The sequence below is a fragment of the Melospiza melodia genome, chromosome 7 (assembly GCF_035770615.1).
Source record: "Melospiza melodia melodia isolate bMelMel2 chromosome 7, bMelMel2.pri, whole genome shotgun sequence".
In the NCBI taxonomy this organism is placed as follows: domain Eukaryota; kingdom Metazoa; phylum Chordata; class Aves; order Passeriformes; family Passerellidae; genus Melospiza; species Melospiza melodia.
In genome coordinates, this window is record NC_086200.1 from 26,414,260 (window position 1) to 26,433,627 (window position 19,368).

The following is a 19,368-nucleotide window of genomic DNA, read 5'->3' on the forward strand; positions in this document are numbered from 1 at the left end:
GGCACAGCCCTGGCCTGCTCAGCAGGCCCTGTGGCTTATCCCCAGCTGTTTGGTACAGGAGAAACTTTGGGGAGCTCAGGTTTCCCAGATATGTTGCCATTACTGGAGGATGTAGAGCAGCCTCTGGTTGTGCTGGGAAGTTGGCGGGACAGAGACCTGACTGACACTGGGCACTGGTGCTCAGGGGTTGATCCTCTTTCCTCTCACAGCCAGAAAGACATGGAGGGGCTGGGGCATGTCCAGAGAAGTGAGTGGACATGGGGAAGGGGCTGGAACACAAGTGTGATGAGGAGCAGCTGGGGGGGCTCAGCCTGGAGAAAAGGAGGCTCAGTTGCTCTCCACAACTCCCTGACAGGAGGGTGCAGCCAGGTGGGGGTCAGGTTCTGCTCCCAGGGAACAAGGGACAGAAGAGGAAACAGCCTCAAACTGTGCAAGGGGAGGTTTAGGTTGGATATTTGGTAAAATGTCTTGACTGAAAGGGGCTTGTCAGGTATTTGAACAGGCTGCCCAGGGCAGTGGTGGCATCTCTGGAAGTGTTCAAATGATGTCTGCCTGTGGCACCTGGGGACACGGGTTAGCCGTGAACGTGGTGGTGGTGCTGGGCTGATGCTGAATTTGGTATTCTTGGAGATCTTTCCCACCCTAACGATTCCATGATTCTGTGACTGTGTTCTCTCTGCCTCTTGCAGTAATCTCTATGCAGACACAGAAGTCCCAGAGAGCAGCGATTCCCTCTGCAGGTCGATGTGTTCCCTTTTCGTTGATGCAGCCATTCCAGTGGGATGGGGAAGAGCTTGCTGACACCAGTATTGCTGCACTGCAGGATCCCGGGCACTGCGTTTCAGAATGGAGCAAAACTATAACCATGTATTTCTACTCACCCCAGACGTGGGCAGCAAAGAAACCACCCGCTCACCCGCAGCTCCCAGCAGAGAATTCTAGCTGGGTGTAGAGAATCCTGGGTAGTAACACAGTGTTTTCCAGATGTGCACTACCATAGCTACCTATCCATGTGTGATACTGTGAACCTTTTTAATTTTTTAATCATGTATTTATTTCTTTTATCTTTGCACAGAGACAGCACAAATGTGCTTTTTTAAACATTTAGTTTACTGCACTTTTTTTTTTTTTTTTTTTTCTTTCTTTTGTTTTTTGGTCATATATTTGTGCATCAAAAAGGAGCATGAGACTTCACTGAAGAATGGGTAGGAGCACGTTGCTGGGGAGGGCAGGGAGCGGAGTGGCTTCATGTGAGGCAGCAGTGTGGTCTCACCAACCGAGGGAGTCAGGAGGTTTAAGGCTGTCCAGACACTGCCACGGTTTTTCCAAGTGGCCCAAGGCAAATCACTAAACCACTCTGTGCCTCAGTTTCCCCCGTGCTAATGGGTGCACAGTACCTGCTTCCGTTACAGCACTTAAACCCTGGGATGAAAGGTGCTATGAAAATGAAACGTATTAAAGGCCATGGAATAGAATTGCTCCCATGTTACCATAGTCCAAAGCAGCCATGCCAATTCACTTGGATCCAAACTCTCTAGTGACTTCTCCTGTCTGTGACACCGTGCGGGCCAGCACACAGTTCCTGGTGACAGTGACGTGGACTCCTCAGCTCTCCCCGAAGTCGTGATGGGTTCCAGCTCCCCCTGTGCTGCACTGCTGCCACCCCTCCCTCTGTGCTTGGAGTCCACACCTCATCCCCGTGGCACCGCCCGCTCCGCCCCGCAGGCACGGACAGACGGAACCGGGACCGCCCGAGCCCGGCCACGTTGGAGGGCGATTCCCCCACTCTGCCCAACCCACGTGGGGCTTGTCCAGACCCTGCATCCTCCTGGAGCCACTCAGCCCCTCACGTGCTCGTGGGTGAGCCCTGGGGTCACGGACACTGGGCTCACACCCTGCCACAGGGCAGGCAGGGACACAAGGGCACGTCCAGTCACTGGAGGCAGCAGTGGGAGCCTGGCTCTGCCACGGAATTGTGCCAGCACTGCTGTGCTCACGGACTCTTGGACAGAAAGCTGGGTGACTGGGGTGCTGCCTGGGGTCACAACTGCTGCTGGAAATGTGGGTGAGAGGGTTTGCTTTGCAAGGGCTGTGGGCTACAGGTGAGAGATTTGATGTCAGGGGTAGTGTTCAGGCTCATCCATCAGCAGGACACATATCATAGCATAGTCTGGAATCCAGCAATCCTGTCCTCATCTCCCAGAGAGAAAACAGGAAGTCCTTTAGACCAGAGGGAGACAGGTCTTGTTTGTGTGCTTTATGAACCTCGCTTGAGAGTCTCTGTATTCCCTTTACAATCTTCACTGTCCTTGGATTCCAGCCAGAGGGGTGGGGAAGTGGGACCCTGCTCTCAGGCCTCAGCCCCACAATCTCTTCACAGCAGCACTCAGGAGTGGTTATGTTGGGTCCCAGAAGGTAGCTGGGCTGATGGGAAGCTCTTCCTTCTGTACTGTACTGAACTTAGTGAGAATCTTCAGGAATTGATGGTTTTTTCTTGCCCAGAATACAGAACCTGGACTTCCCTTCCCTGCCTGTAGATGCAGAAGGCTGTGAGTTGTGCTTCTTGGAAGCACAGTCGGGGGATTGTGCAAGTTGCTGCTGTTCATGTATCCATGTATTTACCAAATAGTCTATCAAAAGTCTCTTGAGAAACTCTCCCCTTTCTGTTGCTGCTTGGCAGCTCATTCTCCCACTGCAGCTCCTGTCCCATCCCACCTTCCTGTGGCACCCAGGGGGCTCTGCAGGCTGGGGGGCTCAGGGGTTGGTGGAGGGGAATGGGGGTCTTGCAATACCTACAGCCTCACCTGCCCTTGGGCTCAAGGCAAGGGGCTTCAAAAAGCTAAAAATTCAACATATTTTTCCTCCAGCAGTGTGTGTAGAAGGCCAGAGGAAGGCACATCCCTGCTGCAGCTGCTGCTGTTGGGTGCTGTGCTGGAGGAGGGGGCTCTGGGGGGGAAACAGGGTGGGCTTGAGCTGTTCTGAGCCAGGCTCCTGCCCTGGGACCACCTCAGTTAGGGGCTGGAGGGTTTGGCCTCATCAGGACTTTCCAGCCACCTGAAATCAAGCATCTTTTTTGAGATGGTTCAAGCACCATTGGTGAGATTTTATTCCTTCCCCTCCTTTCTAGGGGGTCTAAAGCTGCTTGGTGTCCCAGAGAATGAGCTTTGTGAGCTGGAGCTGTGCTTGGGTCCTGAGAGAGGGGGTGAACCCAGAGCTCCTGCAGCATGTTCATTCAATTCAAAGAATTGTGTCCCTTTTTGAGATGTTCCTTGTGCAGTTCTGTAATGCTGGACCCTTTGGAGCAGGTCTGGATGGGCTGGGGTGGTCCTGTAAGAGGACAGGCAAAGGCTTAGAACAGCTTTGTCAAGGGGACAAGGAGGAACCTTCCTGGAAACAGATGTTGATTTGAAATGGAAACTGCCCCTGTTCAAGCTGGCACAATCCCTACTGTGTCACCTCCTGTGCCAGCAGCTCCCAGTGCTGGGGAACTGCTTCCCAGGGAGGCTGAAAGGACCTTGGGTGTTAGAGCTCATTCTTGGCCCCCTGTGCATGGCACTGCAGGGGAGCAGCAGCAGCTCTGGACCATGTCACAGGCCCTGCCAGTGCTGCCTGGGCAGGAACAGCAGCACCTGCCCATGGGACAGAGCATCCCTGCTCTGCGTGTTCCTCCAGCTGCACCTCAGCTCCTTCTGGGTGCTGTTCCGTGCCAGGCTCCCTTCAGAGACCCAGGTGCTGTCCAGGCTCTCCATCGCTAAGGGAGGTACCACAAGTCCTGTTCTCTGAGATCTGACCCTGCAGGACAGCGCCGTCCCACACAGGTCTGTGCCACTGCTGTCCCCCGGTCCCAGCTGGCATCTCACACTGTACAGGGGACATGCCCTGACCACTGCCTGCTGCTGGGGCTGCGGGTGAGCTCTCCCTGCCAGCTAAGGGGCTGGCAGGAGAAAATGGGCATCTCTGACCTTCAGTTTGCAGTCAGGCTCCTGTAAAGGCTCTGGGGCAAACCCGGGAGCAGCGCACAGGGCAGGCAGCGTTTGGTCGCCGCTGCCTCTCCGGCCACAGTGCTGGAATTGCACGGTGGGCAGTGTTTTAGTGAAGCCAGAGCGCTCACAGGCCTCGCTCCAAGGCGGGCAGAGGCGTTGGCAGGGCTCCATCGCCCCCTCATTCCCCTCCTCATTGCCAGCCACTGCTCCAGCGCCTCCCGGATGGACAAGGGACAGCCAGGCCACGGCTGAGGGGGTTTCTGTCCATGGCTGCCCCGCCCGGTCTGTGCCGGTGGCTGTCCCCGCGGATGTCGCTGATCCCCCGCGTGTCCGTGTCCGGCGGAGGGGGCGCGGCCGGACGGGGACGCCGATGCTGAGGCGCGATCCCGGCTCTGCTCCGCGGGCTCGAGGCCTGGGCGCTGTTTGTCTTTTCTCGGTTGTTTTGAGGGTTTCTCCCCTCCTCCTCCGGGGAGCCCGTCTCCAGAGCTCTGTACCCGCTCCATGAAGCGTTCCGCAGTCAGGGCCGAGCTCCGCCCTCCGCCTCCCTCTGTGTGCGCCGCGGGCACGGCCGGGCCGGTAACGGCGGGGATGGGCCGGGCCCCGCCCCGCCACGGGCTGCCCGCCGCCCGCCTGCCTGCGCCGGCGCCGCTGCTGGGGCCGCTGCTGGGGCGGGGCGGGCGCAGGCGGGCGGCGGGGCAGCCTGCTGAGCTGAGGCCCCACGAGGCCCCGGGGCGGAGCCGCCGCTGCCGATGGGCTCCGGGTCGCGCAGCCCGGGCCGGGGCGGCCGCTCGGAGCGGGAAAGGGAACGGGACCGGGACAAGGAACGGAACCGGGACAAAGAACGAGATCGGGACAGGGACCGAGACAGAGACCGGGACCGAGAAAGGGAGGGGCGCTCGCGGTCCGGGAGCCACGGGCGCCGATACCGCAGCCGAAGCAAGAGCCGGAGCCGGAGTCGGGGCCGACGCCGGGAGCCGAGCTCGGGGTGAGTGCGCGCCTGGCCCGGAGCGGCCGCGCCGTGGCTGTGCGGAAGCGGGCCCGGGGCAGCGGCGCTGGCGTGCCGGGCCCGCGCGGCCCCAACCGGCCCTGTCCGCACCGCCGGGAACGGGAGGGGGAGCTCGGCCCTGCCGGTCTCGGGGAGGGCCGGGGACTGCGGGCGGCCCTGAGCGCTGCTCGTGACACCGGCCTGGGGCGGTCGGGGTGGAGCTGCAGGTACTGGGGGCTGTCAGGGATGGGAGTGCAGGTACCGGGGACAGTCAGGGATGGGAGTGCAGGTACCGGGGACAGTCACGAGTGGGGGTGCAGGTACCGGGGACAGTCACGAGTGGGGGTGCAGGTACCGGGGACAGTCAGGAGTGGGAGTGCAGGTACGGGGGGCTGTCAGGGGTGGGGGTGCAGGTACCGGGGACAGTCAGGAGTGGGAGTGCAGGTACCGGGGGTTGTCAGGGATGGGAGTGCAGGTACCGGGGACAGTCAGGAGTGGGAGTGCAGGTACGGGGGGCTGTCAGAGATGGGGATGCAGGTATCCCTTGCTGTCTCGGTGCTGCCGGTGGCGCCGGTGCTGGGCCGGCCTCACCCCTGCCCGGCACGGCGTGCCCTCCTCCCGCTGAAGCCCGGCTGTGCCCCCCCAGCTCGGACTCCGACGATGAGAGACAGAAATGGAAAAAGAAGAAAAGGAGCCGCAGCCGGGAGCGGCACCGTAAGGAGAGGAGGAAGCCGCGCTCACGGTCCCGCTCTCGGTCCCGGGGCCGCTCCTCCGGCTCCAGCCCCGAGCGCGGGCGGGACCGGGCAGCGCGGAGCCGGGAGCGGCACCGCAGGAGAGATGGATCCAGATCCTCCGTGTCCTCCGTCAGCTCCCCCTCCCCACCGCCGCCCCGCGGCCGGGAGGAGCCGGGGCAGCAGCTGAGCCTGCAGGAGCGGCTGAGGCTGAGGGAGGAGAAGAAGAAACAGGCGGCTCTGATGAAGGCCCTGGAGACGCCCGAGGAGAAGCGGGCACGGAGGTTGGCCAAGAAGGAGGCCAAGGAGAGAAAGAAGAGGGAGAAGATGGGCTGGGGTGAGGAGTACATGGGCTACACCAACACCGACAATCCCTTCGGGGACAACAACCTGCTGGGCACGTTCATCTGGAGCAAGGTGAGCTCTGCCCTGGCCCTACGGCCAAATGGAACAGGCAGGGGCAGCCAGGGGGGGATCTGTGCCTCAGGTGGGGTCTGTATCCAGGGTGAGGAGATAAGAAGATGGGTCGAGGGCAGGAGAGGATCCTGGAGCTGCTGGGAGCTGCAGGCTGAGTGCTGAGCACCATTTACTGAGTCAGGGACATGGAGATGGTAACAGGAGCACTGCACTTGTGCTATGGGAATGACAGAGAGCTGGGGGTGTTCCAGGGTGGGGAGAAGAGAAGGCTCTCTGGAGAAGGGGAGGCTCTGGGGAGACCTTAGAGCTCCTTCCAGTGGCTACAAAGGCTCCAGGAGAGCTGGAGCAGAACTTGACAAGGACCTGGAAGTACAGGACACAGGGAATCGCTTCCCACTGCCAGAGGGCAGGGATGGACGGGATATTGGGAATCAGGAATTGTTCCCTGGCAGGGTGGGCAGGCCCTGGCACAGGGTGCCCAGAGCAGCTGTGGGTGCCCCTGGATCCCTGGCAGTGCCCAAGGCCAGGCTGGACAGGGCTGGGAGCAGCCTGGGACAGTGGGAGGTGTCCCTGCCATGGCAGGGGTTGAATGAGATGAACTTTAAGGTCCCTTCTGTCATGATTCCATGGTACTGTTGTCCTGGCACTCACCTCACCAGGCCAAGTGGGCTGTGTGGGCTGAGCCTGGGTTCGCTGAGGGGCTCAGGAGCAGTGTTTGAGTGACTTAGGGACTTTCACCAGCATCAGACCTCACTGGAGCAGCAGGAGCAGGTGAAGGGAATAGCATTTGCTGGCCAGCAAGGGGCTGTGGAGGTCCTTGGGTTCCACAGCTTCCCTTGGCCATTCTGTTTAAGGCACTGGAAAAGAAAGGGATCAGCCATCTGGACGAGAAGGACCTGAAGGAGAGGAACAAGCGAATCCAGGAGGACAATCGCCTGGAGCTGCAGAAGGTGGGATAAGATGTCCTTTCCATGTCACTGTCTGACAGACAGCCCTCTTTACAGCCTGATTCTCACTGGGAAGGCCCCATTTTCTTCTCCTGGGTGTGTCCAGTCTGTTGCATTGTGGGGGCCGTAGAACTTTGGCTTCTGCTATTCCAGGATGAGAAACCTCTTCCCTAGATTTGAGCTCAGGAGGTACTGAGGAGGACAATGCCAGGTCATGACACTGAGGCACCCAGTTGTGCCTGTGTCCCCTGTCTCCCACAGGGCTGGCAGTGAGCCCAGGCAGCCTCTCCAGGAGCTCAGGCTGATGGCAGGAGCCAAGGCCACTCAGGGACAGGTCATGGCATGGCTGTGTGTCCTCAAGCAGGGCTCTGTGGTGTTTGCACAGGGGCCCATCCACAGTGGCCTCACAGCTCTGTCACCCTGGGCAGGTGAAGCAGCTGCGCCTGGAGCGGGAGCGGGAAAAAGCCATGCGGGAGCAGGAGCTGGAGATGCTGCAGCGGGAGAAGGAGGCAGAGCACTTCAAAACCTGGGAAGAGCAGGAGGACAACTTCCACTTGCAGCAGGCCAAGCTGCGGTAGGTGTGGCCTTGCTCAGAGCCAGGCCTGGCAGGGAGCAGAGGATGGCACTGCTCACTGTCCCCCACTGTCCCTTCACCAGCTCTAAGATCCGGATTCGGGATGGGAGGGCGAAACCCATCGATCTCCTGGCCAAGTACATCAGCGCAGAGGATGATGACCTGGCTGTGGAGATGCACGAGCCCTACACCTTCCTCAATGGCTTGACTGTCTCTGACATGGAGGACCTGGTGGAGGACATCCAGGTGCCTGCTCTGCTGGCCCCCTGCCTGGGCTCAGGGCTTCTCTACCAGCTCTGCTCTCTTGTCCCCGCTGTGAAGCAGGTGCCTGATATATCTTCTGCCTGCAGGTGTACATGGAGCTGGAGCAAGGAAAGAACGTGGACTTCTGGAGGGACATGACCATCATCACAGAGGATGAGATAGCCAAGCTCCGCAAGCTGGAGGCCTCTGGGAAAGGAGGACCAGGTGAGCAGGAGAGCAGAGCCTGGTGTGGGTGTTGGGGTCACCCTGTGTGCTCAGGCTCAGAGAGGCTCTCTCAGACCTGCTGGATGCAGGCTGTGGGTCTGGCAGCTGTCCCTGGCTGTCAGCAGAACTGGGATGGGGCAGCTGGGTGCCTGGACACTGACCAGCTGCCCTCGCCTGTGCAGGGGAGCGTCGGGATGGTGTCAACGCCTCGGTCAGCTCTGATGTGCAGTCCGTGTTCAAGGGGAAGACGTACAACCAGCTGCAAGCTCTGTACCAGGGCATCGAGAGCAAGATCCGGGCGGGAGGGCCCAACCTGGACATCGGGTACTGGGAGAGCCTCCTGCAGCAGCTGAAGGCTTACATGGCTCGGGCCAGGTGAGAGCAGAGAGTGGCAGCAGTGCAGACCCTGCTGTGGGCAGAGCTGGGGAGGCATAAACCCAATTGGAGGAGGGAATGGGGGAGGGTGTTCTGCCTTTTCTGAGATGGCTGATTTCCAAGAGGGGAGCAGGGCAGGACACACAGGCCGTTCTGCAGTGGTGATGTTTAGTGAGGTCTCCAAGAGGGAACTGAACTGGGGCTTATTCAGCCCGAAGCCATCCACGCCTGGCATGTTTCTGCCCATGGAGGTGGTGTCAAAGCTTTGGGCAGTGGGAGTGAGGTGGTTCTGCTGGGTGGGACCCGACAACTCCTCTCCTCTCTCAGGTTGCGGGAGCGGCACCAGGACGTGCTGCGTCAGAAGCTGTACAAGCTGAAGCAGGAGCAGGGTGTGGAGAGCGAACCGCTCTTCCCCATCATCAAGCGGGAGCCAGCTTCCCCCAGTGACAGGTGAGCAAACACCTGGGCCTGTCCCCAGGCACAAACGCAGCCTTGTGCCCTCTCCCTTCCCGAGGCAGAGCTCAGGTGAGCAGCCAGCGAGGGTACCATCCCCGTCCAGTCCTCTCTTCTCCCTTCCATGCAGGCTGGATCCCGAGGAGAGCCTGGAGGCACAGCCAGGGCCATCCTCAGAGGCAGAGGCAGAGCAGGACACAGAGGCCAAGGGAGAGGCGGAGGGGGAGGCCGTGCTGATGGAGGAGGATCTGATCCAGCAGAGCCTGGATGATTACGATGCGGGCAAGTACAGCCCCCGGCTGCTGGGCCCCAACGAGCTGCCCTTCGACGCCCACGTGCTGGAGGCCGAGGAGGACACGCACCGGCTGCTGCTCCTGCGCCAGCAGCTCCAGGTGACAGGTGAGCCCCAGGGCAGCCTGCCCAGCATGGGGGTGTGCAGTGATTTGGGGTGCAGGACTGGAGGGGACGCTGCCCTCAGGAAGGGCAAGAGCTGGATCTGGGTCAAGCACCCAGAGCTGATCTGGCAGAGGGGTGCCCCTGGAGCAAAGGGCACTGTGGCCTGGGCAGGAGCAGTTCAAATAATCGTTGTTCTAAGATCTTCTTTGATGGGGAGGCCTTATTGGCATCTTGGGCTTGTGACAGCTCAGTTGCATTTTAATCTTAGCTACTTGGATAGCATGTGACCACTCTTTACGCCACTATAAAGTTAATTTGGGTCTCCTGTATGACTGCAGTGGCTGGCACAGGATTTACCAACCCTGGATTTGCTATGGCTAAGTCAAGTTTACACTTAGGGAGATGGTGCTCAGGCTGCTGGTGCTCCCTGGGAGACCTCTCTCAGTACCACCAAGGTGTTTGGGTGCAGACAAGGCAGCAGGGGTGTTTTGGTTGAGTTTTCCAGCACAACTCAGCCCAGTGCCCACTCAGAGCCCATAGGGCAGCCCGTGCATTCCCGTATCCAGTTCTGCATGCTCTGCACAGCAGCTCCTTCTCTTGGAGCAGCGTTGCACGGCCCAGGCCTGACTGGCACTGCAGAACCTGATGTCCCCTCTCTGTCCTCCCCTGTAGGTGACGCTTCTGAGAGCACCGACGACATCTTCTTCCGCAAGGCCAAGGAGGGCATGGGCGCGGACGAGGCGCAGTTCAGCGTGGAGATGCCGCTGACGGGCAAGGCCTACCTGTGGGCTGACAAGTACCGGCCCCGCAAGCCGCGCTTCTTCAACCGCGTGCACACGGGCTTCGAGTGGAACAAGTACAACCAGACCCACTACGACTTCGACAACCCTCCCCCCAAGATCGTGCAGGGCTACAAGTTCAACATCTTCTACCCCGACCTCATCGACAAGCGCTCGACGCCCGAGTACTTCCTGGAGGCCTGCCAGGACAACAAGGACTTCGCCATCCTGCGCTTCCATGCGGGGCCGCCCTACGAGGACATCGCCTTCAAGATCGTCAACAGGGAGTGGGAGTACTCCCACCGCCACGGCTTCCGCTGCCAGTTTGCCAACGGCATCTTCCAGCTCTGGTTCCACTTCAAGCGGTACCGGTACCGCCGGTGAGGCTCCGTGCCCTGGGACGCCCGGCAGGGCTGGGCAGGGGCTCTCACCCCACGGCACAGACACTGCTCCGTGCATGGCCCCAAGGCCTGGCCCAGCGCTGGGCACATTCCTGAGGCTTTTCTCTGTCCTTGCATTTATCATGAAGAACACTGAGACTTTGGTATAAATAAAATAAGGGTTGTTTAGCCATGAGATCCTGGGCATGGGCACCCCCACTGCTCCTACATGACATCTGGCTCCTACCAGCCAGTGCCACACTGGGAACGCCCCTGGGGACTGGGTAGTGCCCATCCCCACAGAGTCAGCCCCATGTGCTCCTTGTCCCACTCCAGCCTCCTCCCAGTCCCAACATCTGCCTTTACCAGTGCCAGACCAGTCCAGCTGCTGCTCCCCAGCTGGAGTCACAGAGCCCTTGACTGCACCAGTTCAGCCCTGCCCTGTGTCCTGCTTCATAGAGGGGCCCCTCACCCTCCCCCAGGCCCCATTCCTGGCACGTCCTCCCATGGGATCTGGCTTCCCCAGCCTGGGAGCACTGCCACATCCCTCAGTCCTGGCTGGGGCATGGGAGGCTTTAGTGCTGCACGGCGCCTGCTCTGGTGGAGCAGAGGAGAGGGATGCTGGTTGAGATATTTCCTTACAGGGGAAAATCCGGATTCCAGAGCCTGCAGTCCCTCCCACGCCATGCCTGTGAGGCTCTCCCTGCCCTGGGCAAGAAGCAGTTGCAGTCCCCAGTATCCTGTTGATGAGGTGGGAGTTACTGAGGGCCTCTAGTGATGTTCAGATGGGTTTTGGGCACCGTGGAGGTACTTCAGGGTTGAGCTGGGACTGTCTGGTGTCCGTCCCACAAGATGATGACCAAGGGCACAGCCACACTCGTCTGGGATCACCCCACATGGCTCCATCCCCACAAGCCCCAAACCCCAGGGTGTGTGTCTGTTCAGGCAGGCAGGATCAGGTGCTGGTCAGTAGTGCCCAGGAGTGCAGGAAACCCTCTGCCCTGGCTTCACCAAGAGACCATTTCCTACCTGCATCCACTCTCTCCCGAGTACAGGCCCACAGTGCAGGCACTTAGGGGTCTGCCCAGGTCCCCCAGCACTAGGACAGAGGCAAGCCTGCTGTGCAGGGGCCTCCAAGCCCTTGGGGGCTGCCCCATGGCTCAGGGAAGTTGCCTTGTCCTGCTCCTGGCTCTGCTGCAGAGCCACCATGGGAGCTGGTGCTCAGGAGGCTCCTGTTCCTGCCCTGGTCACCCACACTTGTGGGGCTTGGCCTGCTTGCAGATGGGGGACCCCAACTGCCGTGGTCCTGCACGTGGGTACCCCCTCCCCATCCCGCCGGACATCCCCAGGGCCAGCCCCGGACACGGTCCCCGGCCTCTCCTTCCTGGCAGTAATTTCCTGCTGCTCCCTGTGCAGGGGGGCTTTGGGGCTCGGCGCAGGAAGCGAGTGAAGGCCTGGCCCGGGAGGAGGAAACGGGGAAAAAACCCAAACCCCAAAGCTGGTGGTTGGTGCCCTCCCTGCTCAGCTGCCAGGCAGAGCCTCCCTCCCCACAGCCCATCCCTTTCTGTCTTGGGCACACACAGAGGTGGGGGAGTTCCCCCAAAACCGTCCCGCTGTATCTCCAGCTGGAACAGGCTCCATGTCCTCTTCCAGGCACGGCCTTTCCCTGCACTTCTGACTGCAGGCCCTGGATGGGGCCCCAGGAGCCTGAGCCCCGAGAGCTGCTGCAGCCTCCAGCCGTGTACCGGGGCCAGATCAGGGTCTGGATCCGGCTGAAGCCCCTGACGGCTTTTCCCTGACCTGGCTGCTCTCAGCGCTCCTCCCAGCCCTCATCTCTCCGCGTTTCGGGACAAACAGGGCCCGCAGCGGCTCGGCCGGGTGGTGCCCGGGCAGGGCGGTGGTGGAGCTGCCCCGTGTCCCATCATCCGTGATGGGCTCGGCTCTCCCGGGCACACCCGGCCCCGCCTGGGGCAGCAGCGGCTGCCGAGCCCCGCGTTCCGCTGCCGGCGGGGCCGCTCCTGTCCCGGCACTCGGGGCCAGCCCGATCCCCCTCCGCGGGCCGGCCCTGCCTTCCGCCGGGGCTCTCGGTGCCACAATCTCTGCAGCCCCTCAGTGCCGAGCCGGGGCCAGGAAAACCTGCCCGGGCATCCAGCCGAGAGCCGCTGTGCCCCTGCTCGCTCGGGATGTCCCCGCGGACCCTGCGGACCCAGCTCCGAGGCCAGGGCCGAGCTCTGCCCTCCGCGGCGGAGCACGGGCAGCAGCGATGGAGGCTGCCGCTCCTGGGACCGCGGGAGGGAGGCAACGCTGCCTGGGGACGTGCCACCCCAGCCTGTCTCGGGTTTGGACAGCGCAGCGACATCCCGAGCTCGGAGCTGCCGGGCTGGGAAAAGCCCCGGGCGGCGAATCCCGCGGGGCAGGGACGGCCGGGGCTGCGGGAGCGCCCAGGGACCCCCAGCCCGCGGCCACCCCAGCGCCCGGAGCCGCCTCTCCCCCTTTCGGCTCCCGGGGTCGCTGCGGGGCTCGGCGGGGACGCCCCGTCTGTCGGTCCCGCCGGGGGGCGGCACGGCCGGAGCGCCCACCCCCGCCTGCACCGGGACTCGCCCGAGTAAACGAGTGAGTAACGGGGCGGGAGCGCAGCCCGAGCGGAGCCAGCCGCGGGAGCCTCCGCCGGGAGGGCTGCACCGGGGGCGCTGCACCGGGGGGGCTGCACCGGGGGGGCTGCCCGGACAGGGGGCGATGGGGCCGGGGGCCACCCCCGCCTGAAGGCCCGGCCCGAACAGGGAGGGAGCGGAGAGAGACGGGGCCGGTTCCGGGGGGCGCGGCGAGCCCGGCCCTTCCCCCGCCCCGCGGCGGAGCCGAGCCGGGCCGAGCTGTGCCGAGCCGAGCTGTGCCGAGCCGGGCTGTGCCGAGCTGAGCTGTGCCGAGCCGAGCCGGGCTGAGCCGAGCCGAGCCGGGCTGAGCCGAGCCGAGCCGGGTGGGTCCCGCCGGCAACGAGGTAGGGCTCGGGTCTGCGCGGGGAGGGAGGCGTTGGAGGGCGAGAGATTCGGGGCCAGGGGACAAAGAGCCCGGGAGGCTGGGATGGACGGACAGAGACGGGGATGGGCGGACAGAGCGCCGGGACGGCTCTGGGGGCTCGGGGCTGTGTAGGACGGTCGGGTCTCCAGCGGCTCCCGAGGCTCCCGGGGCGCTCGGCTCCGCACACAGCCCCGAGGATCGGGGGCGTTTCGAGGGAGGGGAAGCCGAGACCCCATCGTGGGGGACGGACACGTGGTGACCCCGCTCCCCCCACTGTCTGTCTGTCTGTCTGTCTGTCTGTCTGTCCCCGGGACCGAGGGTCCGCGTCAGGAATCTTCGGCGTCCCCTCGGAACCAGGATTTGCTTTCGGGGCTCCCCCGCCCACCCCGTGTGCCGCTGGTTCCTCTGGGAAGAGCCGGAGAATGACGAGGAAAGGCTCAGGAAAGGGCCGGGAAGGGAAGGGTCCATTCCCAGCAGCCTTGGAGCCCTGGAGATGCCGCGGGGCTGCGGGCGGGGGCCCGGGTGCCCCAGGGCTCTCTCTGCACTCCAGGACACCCGGGCTGATCCTGCAGCCACCGCCTGCCCCGCTCCGGGGCCCTGAGATTGGGGATGGTGCCAGCTGCTCCCCGGTCAGACGAGAGGCTGCGGACCTCTGCCCTGGGCCACAGCAGGGACAGGGAAAACCCTGGCAAGGACAGTTACCATGCCTGGCAGGAACCATCCCGTGTGTCACTGCTTGCCAGAAATGTCCTCTGTCCTGGCAGTCCTTGGGATGTCTCTGCTCTAGCCCAGGCCAACTTCTTCAGGAACAGGTCCTTGTGATTGTTGTGGCCCCAGGCAGGAACACTGATCCTCTGCCAAGTCCTCATCCTCACAGCCTTTCCTGTCCTGGATGATGACCTCGACATGATTTGGTATCCCAGAGCCCCAGGCTGGAGGGAGGTGGCAGTGGGAGCACACCCACCCCTGGCAGGTGACACAGTGTCCCGTGGGACCACCTGCACCAGGGGGAGGAGGCAGAAGGGATCGTGCAGGAAGGTCACCATCCTGGAGAGCTCCAGCGAGTGGGATGTGGGATAAATACAAACACAAGGGATAAATCCTCTGCACGGCTGCCCTGTGGCTCAGCACCACATCCAGGGCCAGACCGCGGGCCGAGGGTACCGTGGGGTGTGGGGGGAGTCACTGCTGTCTGCTTTGGGGGTCCTTGGCTGGTGTGTGGTGCCTCTCCCTGCCCCCATCCTGGCCTGATCTTGCCCTGTCCAGGCCCATGTCCCGTCCTGGCAGGGGGAGCCTGGGGAAGCAGCAGGCTGGGCCAGAAGCTGATAAGGAGCAGCCTCCCGCACTCCCCTCTGCCTTTCCCTCCCTCCCCTCGGATGTGGCCAGGGCAGGAAGCAGAGCCCAGCAGAGGCAGGGCAGCCCTGGTGCATCTGCAGCAGGACCCAAACCTGCCAGGAGCCCCCACACCCCTCTGCCAGTGCCTCACAGCCTCCAGCAGGACATTTCAGAGCTCGCTCCTCTCCTCTGGGACTTTACCCCAGCACCCCTTGCCGAACCCTTGCTTCCATGGCATGTCCATTTTTCTGGGTGCAGAACCCCAAACCTGAGCACAGGGGGTCACTGGGGGCAGTCCCTGGGCTCAGGATTTCTCTTCTGCAGTGATTGCCCATGATGGGGGGAAATGGCAAGTGGGGACCCCCAGCCCCACAGGAGCCCCTTCCCAGAGGCAGCCCTGGTGTGCTCTGGCACAGAAGGGGTTCCCTCACTCCCAGCCCTGCAGCTGCTGGGTGGCCCCTTGTAAATATTTGTTTCCCTCTGAGTGCTGTGCCCAGCTGAGGCAGCTCCGCACAGGGGGGTCCCAGTGCTCAGCCCCTGAGCCCAGCTCAGAGTCCCCCAGCCCCAGGGTCCCTGTCCAGGCCCAGTGGGGTCCTGGCTGAGCTTTTGTCAGGGCAGGAGGTGCCGGGAGCACAGGGAGGGGATGGGTAATGGTGGGATTTGGAGCTTCAGGGGCTGCTGCCTCCCTGCCTGGCCAAGGTGCCACTGCAGGGTGACCCCCTTGGCACTGGACACTGTGGGGAGGGGTCGTTCCCTGCCCCAGTGGGCAGCCAGGAGCACCCTGGGGCTGTGAGCACCCAGGTTACAGGGACACCAGGGGAGCAGAGGGACCCCTGTCAGCAGAGGGAGCGCCCTGGGACAAGGGGAACGTGTTGGGGACAGCACCCAGAGCAGTGTGGGCAGGTGGGTGGCAAGGGACAGCTGGAGTGGGGCTGGCACAGCAGGCACTTGCGTGGCACCGCTGTGGGGCAGGGGTGACTTTGTCACCTCCCAGAGGACGTGGGAAAGGCTGGTGACTCGTCGGGCTCTCAGAATGTCACGCTGAGGCCTCAGCACTGTCTGCAGGGCCGACGCCTCTGGGGCTGGGGCGGTCCCTCGGGGAGCAGCGAGAACAAACAGCAGCGAGTTTTCACTCTGGGCTCATGGAAACAGCCGGGCCCACCCTCACAGTGATTCACCAGTGCTCTGCCAGCCCCCCACACAGGACAGGACAGGACAGGAGAGGGATGGGGCCGAGCCACCACCGCCATCCCCGGCCCTTTCCCTGTCCCAGGGCTGCAGGCCCCGGGGCACGGCCGGTGCCGGGGCAGGGCAGGGCGCTGGCACTCTGTGTGTCCTTATCCCCAAGTGTCACCAGACTGAGGCCCCAGAGGATGTTGCAATGCCTGGCCCATCCCAGCCGGGCTGTGGGATCAGCGCCTGCCTCGGGCGTGCGCAGCGGCTCCCGGCCTGCGGCCACACCAGGGGCCAGAGAGGGGCTGGCAGTGAGGGGTGTCTGGGGGAGGGACAGGGCATGGGGACCACCAGGACAACACTCACAGAGCCAGGCCAGTGATGGACCAACAGCCAGGGCTGGCAGTGGTCAGAGTTGGTGTGAGGTTTGACTTCTGTGAGGGACAGAACGGAGGTGGCAGTGTCACCGTGCACAGGGGAGGAGCTTTGTGGGGGCTTTGCAGGGTGGTGTGTTGGGGTAGGGCTGGGCATCCCACTGGGCTGAGCACCCTGTCAGCCCTATCAGCCAGGAGGGTGGGCTGGGGCAAGTGGGGTGGCAAGAACATCTAGCCTGGAGAAATGGGGCCCAGGGGAGAGGAGGGGTGTGCTCCCTGTGGGGGTCTGTGCCCCAGGTTGTCCAGTCCCCACTGTTGCCACGTCTCTGTCCTGTCCCACATCATCCCATTTGCAGCCTGGACTGATTTGCAATGGAGGGCCATGTAGGACCAGGAGTTGGACTTGATGAACCTTGTGGGTGCCTTCCAACTCAGGATACCCCATGATTTTACGATTTCCAGATGCTTCCCAGCCCAAGCAAGGCAGAGTGGCACTGACCAGGCTGTCCAGCACCACAGCCATCCCTGTCACACCCTGTCCTGGTGACAAACCCACAGCTCCCACTGTGAGGGATGTCAGGAAGCCAGAGCCGGTCTGTCACCCACACTGGCTGTGGTTTGGACGCAGCGCCAGGGTTGCAGCACAGCCTCAAACCTGTACCTCAGGTTTCCCCAGCACACTGGAGGAATGGGGCATCTCCACAATGAGCCAGGGGTTTATGCTCAGGGATGGGCAGTGTCAGGATCATGCCCTGGTGCAGCCACTCTGTGCCTGCATCCTTCAGAGTGTGTCCCCCACCTGATGGAGGGTGATGGCCCAGGGATCTCTGGCTGAGTCCCCCCAGAGCAGGAGGGAGCCAGGCTGTCAATGCTGAGTTTCCCCAGCACCCTCTGTGCCGGGATTCAGACTCATGGCTGCAGCCCCACGTGGCTCCTGGCCCAGGACAGTTAATCCCAGCAGCTGGAGGGCTGCAGCCCTTGGCACCCTCTGCAGCTGCGCCTGGGGGCAGCACGAGCCCAGTCCCACCCTGGTGTTCCCCTCCATGGGCTGGGCTCCCACCCTGGTGTCCCCTCCATGGGCAGGGGTCCCACCCTGGTGTCCCTCTCCACAGCCCCTGGAGGACCCCATATCTGCAGGATATCTGAGGATGGATGATGGGTGGGCCTGGCCATAGAGAGCAGCCCTAAATTCTCTGTTCCCCCGCAGGGATTGGTGCTGGCAGCGGCGGGAGCTGCAGCCATGGAGCAGAGCCAGGCCGGGGCCTGAGGCTGCTGGAAGGAGCAGGAGGGGGTGCAGGACATGGAGCCCCCCAACAGCAGCACGGCCGGGCGGGCAGCCTCGTGCTTCGGGGTGTTCAATGCCAGCGATGGCCGTGCCAGCGCACAGAACAGCATCGCCTCGCCCTGGTTCTCCACGGCCTTCGGCCTCATCGGCCTCTGCTCCAACCTCTTTGCCCTCTGCGTCCTGGTCAGCTCCTCCCGCAAGCTCTCCAGCCAGGCTCGCTCCTCCTTCCTCATCTTCCTCTGCGGGCTGGTGGTCACAGACTTCATGGGGCTGCTGGTGACAGCCTCGGTCATCATCCCCTACCACTTCACCAAGTTCTCCTGGGCCGAGGTCGACCCTGGCTGCCACCTCTGCAACTTCCTCGGCTTCTCCATGGTCTTCTTCGGGCAGTGCCCGCTGCTGCTGGGGGCCACCATGGCCGGGGAGCGCTTCGTGGGCATCAACCGCCCCTTCTCGCGCTCCACCAGCCTCTCCAAGCGCCGCGCCTGGGCCATCGTGGGGCTGGTGTGGGGCTTCTCCTGCTTGCTGGGACTGCTGCCGCTCTTCGGGCTGGGGCGCTACACGCTGCAGTTCCCCGGCTCCTGGTGCTTCCTCACCCTCCTGCCCGACACTGGCGACGTCATCTTCTGCCTGCTCTTTGCACTGCTGGGCATCCTCTCCGTGCTGCTCTCCTTCATCCTGAACACCGTCAGCGTGGTCACGCTCTGCCGCATCTACCACGACCGCGAGTCGGTGCAGCGGCGCCGGGACAGCGAGGTGGAGATGATGGTGCAGCTCGTGGGCATCATGATCATCGCCACCATCTGCTGGATGCCCCTCCTGGTGAGGCCTCGGTCCTGGTGTGCTCCATCACCGCCCCTCTGTGTCCCTCCTGGCTCTACATGTTCCCCTTGTTCCTCCTTGTGGGGTCTCAGCTCCCGCAGTGTCACTCCTGGGCCTTGGTGTCCCTCACCCCGCACAGTGAGGTCCCAGCTTTCATTGTGTCCCCTCCATGTCCCTGCTAGGGAGGTCCCAGGTGTGCAGGTGTCCCCTTGGTAAGACTTCCCCTGCTGGTGTCCCCCTGCCACCTCCCTACACCCCGAGTTGGCCCCTGATGACAAACAGAGCAGTGCCCCAAACCAGGCCAGGACTCCTCCCAGGGGCTCAGTGCCTTGACCTTCATCACTTCCCCACCCTGGAGCAGCTCACTGATCCTCCACTGACACTTTTGTCCCTTTCTCCCCCCAGATCTTCATTGTGCAGACGGTCCTGCAGCAGCTGCCTGGCCAGGCCCAGGTGCTGCCCACGGACACGCAGGAGATGCTGCTGATCTACATCCGCATGGTCACCTGGAACCAGATCCTGGACCCCTGGGTGTACATCCTGTTCCGCCGGGCCGTGCTGCAGCGCGTGTACCCCCGGCTGCCGCCCCGGGCCTCGCTGGCCTCCCTCAGCCCCTCCCTGCCCCGCAAGCTCACCGCCGCCTCCGTGCTGCAGTAGCGCTGGGGAGGGGCACGGGGCAGGGGGACACGGCCATCCCCCCCCCACCCACCCTGGATCCTCATCACCTGCATCCAGGGGCTTCTTCCCCCCATCCCGACAGCCAAGGGGCTGTCAGGGGGCTGCTTCCCCTCCCTGTCCCCAATAAAGCACAGCTGGTGCAGCTCTTGGTGCCTGCTGGGGGTGACCACCCGAGGGGGCCCAGGGAGGGTACCTGGG

The 19,368-nt window shown here is 62.9% G+C and overlaps 3 protein-coding genes across 9 annotated transcripts in view; all 3 read left to right on the forward strand.

Annotated features, from left to right (window-relative positions):
* PIP5K1C (phosphatidylinositol-4-phosphate 5-kinase type 1 gamma) overlaps positions 1–2,652 on the forward strand; it is a 52,875-nt gene extending 50,223 nt beyond the window's left edge. For all 5 annotated transcript variants that reach the window (XM_063160799.1, XM_063160806.1, XM_063160800.1 and 2 more), the window contains one exon: positions 690–2,652. In XM_063160799.1, the coding sequence (XP_063016869.1) occupies positions 690–692 (3 nt within the window). In that variant the 3' untranslated portion in view covers positions 693–2,652. The remainder of the gene's footprint in view (positions 1–689) is intronic.
* Positions 2,653–4,706: 2,054 nt separating this feature from the next.
* CACTIN (cactin, spliceosome C complex subunit) lies at positions 4,707–10,684 on the forward strand. 2 transcript variants are annotated; one of them, XM_063160807.1, is made up of 10 exons: positions 4,707–4,968; positions 5,615–6,116; positions 6,971–7,066; positions 7,492–7,637; positions 7,721–7,883; positions 7,988–8,105; positions 8,288–8,480; positions 8,808–8,930; positions 9,040–9,332; positions 10,002–10,684. In XM_063160807.1, exons 1-10 carry the CDS (start codon positions 4,733–4,735, stop codon positions 10,490–10,492), a joined length of 2,361 nt encoding a protein of 786 aa, XP_063016877.1. In that variant the 5' UTR covers positions 4,707–4,732; the 3' UTR covers positions 10,493–10,684. The 2 variants fall into 2 exon arrangements, with proteins under 2 accessions (XP_063016877.1, XP_063016878.1); XM_063160808.1 differs by having other exon boundaries at positions 9,064–9,332.
* A 2,725-nt stretch (positions 10,685–13,409) lies between these two features.
* TBXA2R (thromboxane A2 receptor) lies at positions 13,410–19,312 on the forward strand. Of its 2 annotated transcripts, XM_063160810.1 has the most exons (3): positions 13,410–13,483; positions 17,593–18,492; positions 18,898–19,312. In XM_063160810.1, the coding sequence occupies exons 2-3, from the start codon at positions 17,686–17,688 to the stop codon at positions 19,147–19,149; spliced, it is 1,059 nt and encodes a 352-aa protein (XP_063016880.1). In that variant the 5' UTR covers positions 13,410–13,483; positions 17,593–17,685; the 3' UTR covers positions 19,150–19,312. The 2 variants fall into 2 exon arrangements, with proteins under 2 accessions (XP_063016880.1, XP_063016879.1); XM_063160809.1 differs by lacking the exon at positions 13,410–13,483 and having other exon boundaries at positions 16,362–18,492.
* Positions 19,313–19,368: the final 56 nt, after the last annotated feature.

What these genes read in the sequence shown, in the direction of transcription:
- CACTIN (XM_063160807.1), top strand. Translation starts at nt 4,733, where the DNA reads ATGGGCTCCGGGTCGCGCAGCCCGGGCCGGGGCGGCCGCTCGGAGCGG. An exon ending in TTGCAGCAGGCCAAGCTGCG is followed by an intron (nt 7,638 to 7,720) that starts GTAGGTGTGGCC and finishes TCCCTTCACCAG; the next exon opens with CTCTAAGATCCGGATTCGGG. An exon ending in ACCTGGTGGAGGACATCCAG is followed by an intron (nt 7,884 to 7,987) that starts GTGCCTGCTCTG and finishes TTCTGCCTGCAG; the next exon opens with GTGTACATGGAGCTGGAGCA.
- TBXA2R (XM_063160810.1), top strand. Translation starts at nt 17,686, where the DNA reads ATGGAGCCCCCCAACAGCAGCACGGCCGGGCGGGCAGCCTCGTGCTTC. An exon ending in TCTGCTGGATGCCCCTCCTG is followed by an intron (nt 18,493 to 18,897) that starts GTGAGGCCTCGG and finishes TTCTCCCCCCAG; the next exon opens with ATCTTCATTGTGCAGACGGT.